The sequence below is a fragment of the Morone saxatilis genome, unplaced genomic scaffold (genome assembly GCF_004916995.1).
Source record: "Morone saxatilis isolate NCDOM2014 unplaced genomic scaffold, NCSU_SB_2.0 Contig18, whole genome shotgun sequence".
NCBI lineage: Eukaryota > Metazoa > Chordata > Actinopteri > Moronidae > Morone > Morone saxatilis.
The window spans coordinates 11468498-11476591 of record NW_023339740.1 but is presented as its reverse complement, the minus strand read 5'-3'; the positions used below and the strand labels follow the sequence as shown (position 1 = coordinate 11476591).

General features: G+C 41.4%; 1 protein-coding gene across 1 annotated transcript in view; it reads left to right on the top strand.

The window, feature by feature from the left end:
- foxp4 (forkhead box P4) overlaps positions 1-8088 on the top strand; it is a gene marked incomplete in the record, with an annotated part of 89073 nt that extends 80985 nt beyond the window's left edge. The window contains 2 exon segments of the mRNA XM_035662162.1: positions 3562-3734; positions 4493-8088. Of these exon segments, the coding sequence (XP_035518055.1) occupies positions 3562-3734; positions 4493-4640 (321 nt within the window).
- Between the last annotated feature and the right edge of the window lie 6 nt (positions 8089-8094).

Below are 8094 nucleotides of genomic sequence, written 5' to 3'. Positions count from 1 at the left end.
CTTCTTTGTTGTTGTATGTGTGTGTATGCAAGAGTCCATCTGGTGAAAAAAATATTTAAGAAGCTGGGTTTGGATCCCTAAACCGCCAGCTAGCCAGGTAAGGAATGCCTCTCCTTAGCCATTCTCTCTAGTTCTCTCCTCTCTCTCTCTCTCTCTCCTCCTCTCTCCCTGTTAGCCCCTCCAAACACACACACACACACACACACACACCACTGTCACACACACCACCCACAACAGTCCACAGTACCTTAATACAAAAGTGAAGCCTAACGATTAACTCACTCAACGCTGCAAGTCTATTTGTTTTGATACTGAACACACCTTCAAATGAGTGTACGATTTGCCTTTCCCCAGTCTCTCTGGATAGATAAGCTGCCTTCATTGTATGAGTAGGAACAACAAGAATGACGCAGTATTCAGGTTCTAAGGTGCTAGTAATCGCGGTGATAATCTCATTTCTATGCAAGGACAGTACTTATAATTATATCGGCTCGCTCACTTGATTGGAACTGGTTCGTGAGATAGCAAATAACTCCAATGCAAATTTAAGATGTGTTAGAATTTCTGTAATAACACAGGAGACATCGAAGGCATCAAAAAATAATGTAATGGGTATAAAACTTGATGTGTCACTATTGGACAGATTAGATAAAGGTATGTGTCTGTAATGCTCGCTTCATGTTAAGTTGTTTATTATGGTGTCGTCTCTGTGGAAGTCACTATGGAATATTAGGAATAGAAAAGGAATGAAATGTATCACAACAAGTAAAGGAAGTTATGAACTTAATACTTTAGAAAGGTAGACATTAATTTCTCATCTCGAATGAGTAAAAATATGTTTGCATCTTTTACTTCGTTTAAGTCATGTTACATAGAGAGAGTGCGGTCCCATTCTGTCCTCTATACTCTCTCTTTTTTTATTTTGGTTAAAACTTGTCGTCTTTAAACAGGCTTGTTCAGTTCTACGCAGAATAGCTCTTGTTGTTTGCAGGACGCGCTGTGGTTTGCCCTGGTTTGTTCTGTGTGCCCTCAGGTTCTGGTGGACCAGTAAACGTCGTGTGGCTGGGGGCAGAGTTGCAGAAGAGCCTGGCCAGAATGTCTGTGCGCGCGCACAACCTGAGTGCTGCACAGGTGTTTGATGTTATTCCGTGTTTTCTTTGTCGGAGAATGATGGGACACGGTATGGTTTTGGCGTGTTGGGAGGACTCGTGGTATGTGATAGATGTTGATGGAGCTACAAACGGACGTGTAGACCGCTCCATGGATGCGCCGTTGACTTCCGGCACTGTCCCTCGTGTGGTAAGGTGAGGTGCGCCTACCACGTCCTTCCTTATCACGACTCCGATCCACCCTATTGACATCACTACCCTCCACAACTACCCCCACAGGTGGTGATCACAGCAGCAAACCAGATAAGTAGACACAGACGTTTAGTTCTCTGCTTCAGGTGTGGCAGCTCCTGACGCGTTGTAGAACGCTATAGTTGAGGTTGTGTGAGACGTGTGTGCTACTGGAATCGCTGGCAATTGTTGTGTTCGACCGCTTAGCACTAAAGTCGCGCTCCGCCTCTCCAGTTGAGATATATCTTTCACACAAGGAGGCCACTTCCTTCTCGAGGCAACTGAGAGGACATCAAACAGGCAAAGGGTCCAGGCTGTTGGTTGGGCTTTACGGTGGCGTATGGTGGTGGGTTTCTCTCCGACCGCTCGGGCCTCGCATGGGTCACGGACATATTGCGAGGTGCCAGGCAAAGCTCGTAGTGATGTTTGGTTGTTTGAGATGCAGAGAGAAATAGTAATCGCCTTGTTGTCCTGCAAACTGATCCAATCACCTGTCACTGTATCTTTACCAGGCAAGACCAGATTTTTTTTTCATATATATTTGGAGTTTGAGTTGATGTGTGCCTGCGCTTTGAAAGCTTGACCGCACTCGGGGTGAGACTGTCTGACCAAAAGCCAAGAATAGCTTCTCCAAGATTATGTGTAAACACGACGAGATGTATTCTACTCGGCAGACAGACTGTCAGAGAGGGAATTCCGTAGATATGATTTTCCCGTACCTCCCGCGCCCACACCTACACACTGGGTCATGAACTGAGGAGGTTAATTTTATGCATCGTTTGTCGAGTAATATAGCCTTGTGCTTTGTTATATGAGCAGAAATTCTGTTGATGCTTTGTTGTAATGATTTGTTGTCTCAACTTTGTGAAGGCCAAGACCAAAGTGTATGGCTTTGCTGAGCATTTGTAAAGTGCTTTGCTCGAGGGTTGACATCTTTTCACATTATGGTGTTCGACCTGGTGGATGTGAAGCCCGTCGCGCCGTGCACCCCTCGCGCCGCACGTCGAATATCTTGACTTTGTGTAGTAGATCTGTGACTGGATATCAAGAAAATAGCGCCTGACTCGTTAAAAGAAATCAATATGACTGTCAAGCCCTGGGCTAGTGAGAAATCGTGAATCGCACAGCTCCAGTAAAACCTCTGCTGTCTTGTCCCTCTCCAAATAATGTCTTACATTCGTTCTCTCATTTTCTCTTTACTCCTCGTCTCTCTCTCTCTCTGTGGCTCTCTGTGACCCTCGGAAACACACCACAGCCACACACACACACACACACACAGCCAATCGCAATCAAGGGCACTAATATCAATTCCCTCTTATAATTAGCAGATTCCCTAACGACGTTCACACCTCCTCCTCCTCCCACACCAACACACACTCTCACCTCCCACCTCACTTTCTCACACATGAGCCACCCCATGTCTGCTCACACACAAACACACATACACAATTTTGCGACTGAGATGATTTATAGCGTCAAGTAGTTGTCAATTAAGGTTACCGCATAAAATTATCGCCTGTCCCAGAAAATCCATTTCTGAGCCTGTGAGAATTCCCCTCCTTTTGTCTTTTTTTTCCCTGTGTGAGAGGGGAGGTGGGGTGAGACTCTCACTCACCAGTGTCCAACCTGTCTCATCTATAAAGCTGGATGTGAGAGTTTGGAGCTGTGACAGAAGCTGTTGGTTCAGTTGTTGTCTCTTTTGCAGACATTGATGTTTCACAGTGTTTGTGTGTGTGTTGAAGTTGAGGTTGCGGCTCGCTAAACATTCCCTGTTGAGTCTTTAATGTGAACACACACACACTTTATGACAGGGACTTTAATGTACAAGCACAGGCCATGATGGGGAAAATACTGTATATAAGTGCCCCCTAGTGGTTTGTCAAGTTCACTTGCAAGTTAGTTGATTGAAATATGCTCAATATGGAAGAGCTCTCATCACTATGTCATTCACTGTGGCAATCTAGTTTTGTGTGAATTTAACTTACAAAACTTTGAGCATTGCAGTTTAAATTTATTATAATATTATATATTGGTTGTGTTTAACAGATCATTTCCAGCCAGCATTTTATTATTTATTATGTCACATACCCCTTTTATTATTGAACTTTTTTAATTCTAATAATTTTTTTTTAGAAGGAAAAGAAACATTAATGTAACCCAGCTTCTATTTAAAGTGACAACACAACTCTGTGTGTGTGTGTGTGTGTGTGTGTGTGTGCAGGCAGCTCTGGCAGAAAGCAGTCTGTCCCTGCTGAACAGCCCTTCCCTGCTGACCCCTCCGTCTGCGGCCAGCCTCAACATGCTGCATGTGGGCCACGATGATGTCAGCTCCACTGTGGAGCAGGTCAACAGTAACGGGAGCTGCAGCCCCACGCTCAGCCCTCAACAGTACAGGTAGGCATGGACACACGTGCACACGCATAAATGTAAAGGTGCAAGCAGAAAACACAAACTTTAGCTTTAAAATTATTCCCCTTCACTGAGCCTTTTTACATCTACCGTGTTCACATGGGCCAGCATGTTAGACTAAGACTAGCAGGTCAGTGGAATGTGTGATGGCGATAGTGATAGTAATATTACTATTTTTATAGAAGATGGCTGACAAAAGAAATCATTTTAGTTTAGTGTAAGAGAATGAAGAGTGACTATAAGTCCTATTATATATATAAGCACTTTTCTCTGAGGCTATAACACTCAAAATACAGAAATAAAACTTGAGAAACAAATACAATTTACAACTAATGGTTACATTTCAGATTATAAAACAGCCAGTTTACCCAAAATATAACAAAAAATATTTTACTATTACTATTATCTAGAATGCCAGTTTTGCTTTTAATTAAATTATATTGCAAAAATTCAAAAATGCATAAGGTACAACTGAAACCATACCACACGATATTGTTGGGTTTAAATGCTTCAGTATCCTGAGCTGTACTAAACTGTAACTGTACTAAATTGGCAACAGACATATATTTCCAAACAGAACTGTCTATATAACACTTTAGATAAGAAGAAAAATACATTTTGATGTCTTTTGGTGAAGTAATTGAATGTAAATGATGAAAAATATTTGGCATCAGAAATTCTGCTATTGGCATCTGCCTTCATAACTCCTCGTCCTGCTAACAGCTGCTTTCTCTCTCCTCCAGCCACCCGGTGCATGTGAAGGAGGAGCCCACTGAGGTGGAGGAGGACAGTCGGCCAGTATCCCTCCTGGCTGGTGTCACACACAGCTTGCCATTGCCAAGCGACGAGCGCGACCTGGAGGAGGATCTCCCCACAGAGGAGCTGGAGTAGGACCGATCCAAGATGGAGCAGAGGGACGCAACATAGCGAGATCAGTCCCTGAGCCCTCTCGTCAGCGTGAAGAGGAAAAGATCGCTACAGTACACTTAAAAGAAAAGAGAGAAAAAAAGAGAATGTTTTTTTTTGTTTTGTTTTTAAGAAAATGCAAGCAACCAAGGACGACATTGAGAAACTCCAAACAGGGTTAGATGACCTCCGTTACTTTCAGACGCAAAAACAAGACTGTGGAGCACTGCTTTACCTCCATGTGTTTCTTTTCCAACACATGGCTCAGAGGTGTAACACCACTCAATGCATACACACTCACACAAATACACACACACACACGCACACACACACACACAAACAAACAAACACACTTATTCACAGAAAACCATGTTTCATCCTCCTACCTGGTCAAACCAGCCTCAGTGTAGAGACCTTAGAGGTTTGGACACACACTCTCCTCCTCGCCTCACCACTCTGCATACACCCTCTTCACTGTTGTCTCAGGCTGCCTGGCTAGCCGTTTTTATCTCTACGTCAATGGAGAAGACACACAGGTGTGTGTCAGAAAGAGAAAGACACACACAGGATCATGTGTATATAGATTTGGGGCAGTCACCAGGGGCTGTGCAGTATACCTCTCCTTCTTCCCCCTCTTTGAGTCGATCACTTGCTTTTTCATTTTCTTTGATTTGATTGAAATGAAACTGTTTGGCTTTAAGATGGGAAAGAAGGAAGAGTGCTTTCAAAGATTACCTCCAACAGTGCTCCAACACCTCTGCAGAGAAGTGAGCCCACGGCGAGGCTGACCTGACAGAGGTGGCCCTGGTCCCTGTCCAAACTTTTGCCCCCCCAGCAAGACACTTAGTGACAGACATGTTTTAAACTCTTTGCTTCTAAGTGAGAAAAAAAGAAGACATTTTCCTACACCCACCTTTATCCTTTCCCATCCTTCCCATCCCAAAAAGACTGCAGGAATAGGACCATTTGGTGCTGTCCTTCTCCTCTCCTCCGTACATGGATGGAGGGAGGGAGCTTGGAACACTTTGAGAACGAGAAGAAAAGAGGGGAAGCAGAGAGAAATGAGGGAGGAAGCGTCTACAGAAATATTGTGACTAAAAAAGAAAACTGTTGATGATTATGGAATATAACAAGAAAAAAAATGTGTGGTAGCTTTTGTCATTTCCTTTTTTATTTGATGTTATTATCATTGTTTATTTTTGAGGATCAATATTTCCACGGTGGCGTTCTGTTTCGACGTACCTTTTCTAAGGATGCTGTTTTTGTTTTTGTATTGTAATTTGTTTGATTTACTCTGGCTGTTCACACCATTCCAAATGAGTATTGGCAAAAAAAAAAAAAAGAAGAAAGCGCAGTATTGTCCCAACTTGTGATACCCGAACCCCACTCCTGTCCCTTTCCCTTTCTGCCCCAAGTGTAGCAGGCAAGAAATTTGGAAATAGCACTTAAAGTTGCCATTATCCAGACAGATTATTTAACAGCTGAACCTTGTTTTGTCTTTTTATTCTCTTTCATTCACTTGTTTTCGGTTGTGTATTTAGTTGAGAAATATCAGTAATGCTTTAAAAATATATATATTATTACTGCAGTCAGAGAATACCTCATCCCACAAAGGTTCTGCCTGGAACTGTGTCCAAATTGATAAACAAATAAGGGGGAATTCTTTCTGTGGGACACCAAATGTGGCGACTCTGCTCAGCTTCGATTCAAAGCTCTATGGTTGTAATAGTTACTGTGTAGAAGCTATCTGCAATTCACTGTGTGAGTTTGTGTTAAAGAAATAGCATGTGAGATTTATTTTTTTGTTTGTTTTCCGTGAGCATAAAAGCATTACTTTTCTCTACGGTGCCATACCAAATTTAACATTTATTTTAATCTATTATCTGCTTATTCCCATCTTATTTTTGTTACAGGTAACCAAAGAAATATGTAGAAAACCAAAAACCCTGTAGTTTATTTTGCCCTTTTTGAGTTTCTTTTTCTTCTTCTTAGAGAATTGGCCAAAAGACAACAAACCAGGAGTTTGAATTCTTGTTATTGTATTCATATAACTATTGTGTTAAACTTATACATGATTTACAGTGCTGACCATTCCAAAAACCAAAGTGTTTAAAGCAAACCAGAATTTGAAGACATCAAAGCTTTTACATGAGAAGCAGTTACAAATGACTTACAATAGGTATGAGGCCAAAAACTAGTATTAACAAACCTCGCACAGTTCCTCTGAAAAACAAAAAAAGACAAAAGCACTTATAGGTGAAACCCTGTCTCTGCCACGCTCAGGCTGAACTGTGTTCCAAACACAATCCTAGGACTGGCCCCACTACCGTATGAGCAGGCCCGAAAATTAGGCACTCGTGAGACATTTGAACACAACATATATTTAAATTTACAGCCGGACATTCCAACAAAAAGAAAGGTCAAATTCAGAATTAAAATATTTGGTTCCGTCAAATCAACTTGGCTTTATATGATACTTTGGTGCTGTGGAAATTTAAAATTTTCAATCTAGGAAACAAAAATACCCTCTTGGTCTGTATCTAATATTTGCAGGAAGAGGAAGTGTACTGTAATGTGGTTACAAAACTCACAGCTTTGGACAGGGAGGAGTTATTCCAAAAACATATATATTACACTAAAGAGGGAACAACTAAACATAATAAGAATATATCAATGTAAGAGGAAAACAACCAAGGGACATCATGTAATTAAAAGTTGGGTTCATATTTTCATACTTTTTCTCAAACTATCTCTTGCACTTCAGACAATTTTTCTTATTTAATGAAAGAACCTTTCTGATAACTTTGTGTTCAAACAGGACTGTTTCCTGTCACATTAGAGACTGATTTCTAACAAAGTACAAAGTGGCAGACAGGCATCTTGAAACAAGATAAAAACCAAAAATAACACTACCTCCTTTTCAAAATAGTTCAACACATATAGCCAATGGGAGACTAAACTCTCTTAAATATTTTTTTTCCTCCATTCTTCCTGGATGATAATAATGAATGCCAAAATTGTTATTACACTTACTGTATAACTGACAAAAAAAGAAAAAAAAGAAGCTATTTGGCGATCCGTACTCCCTAACACATCCGCTTGAGCCCAAAAACAGAGAGACGTTTCACTTTCCATTGAATTAAAAATGACTACCTCTCCTTAAACCACATCTAAAGCACTCTCTACGTCTCAAAGTGTGTTGTGAAGTGCTAACTATATATCAGAGGTTTTCTATCAGCTGTGTTAAACTGACCATATTCCTGCACCCGGTTAGCACTGAGCTATGTGAACAGCCTCACAACTGTGTGCTTTGACTGTATGTGTGCATATTCATGATATCAGTCAAAAACTGGTCTTTAATGGCTATGTGGTGTTGCAGAGAGCTGGTTGTCAGGGGTAATGATGAGCAGATTATATCAGTGCCACACACACACACACA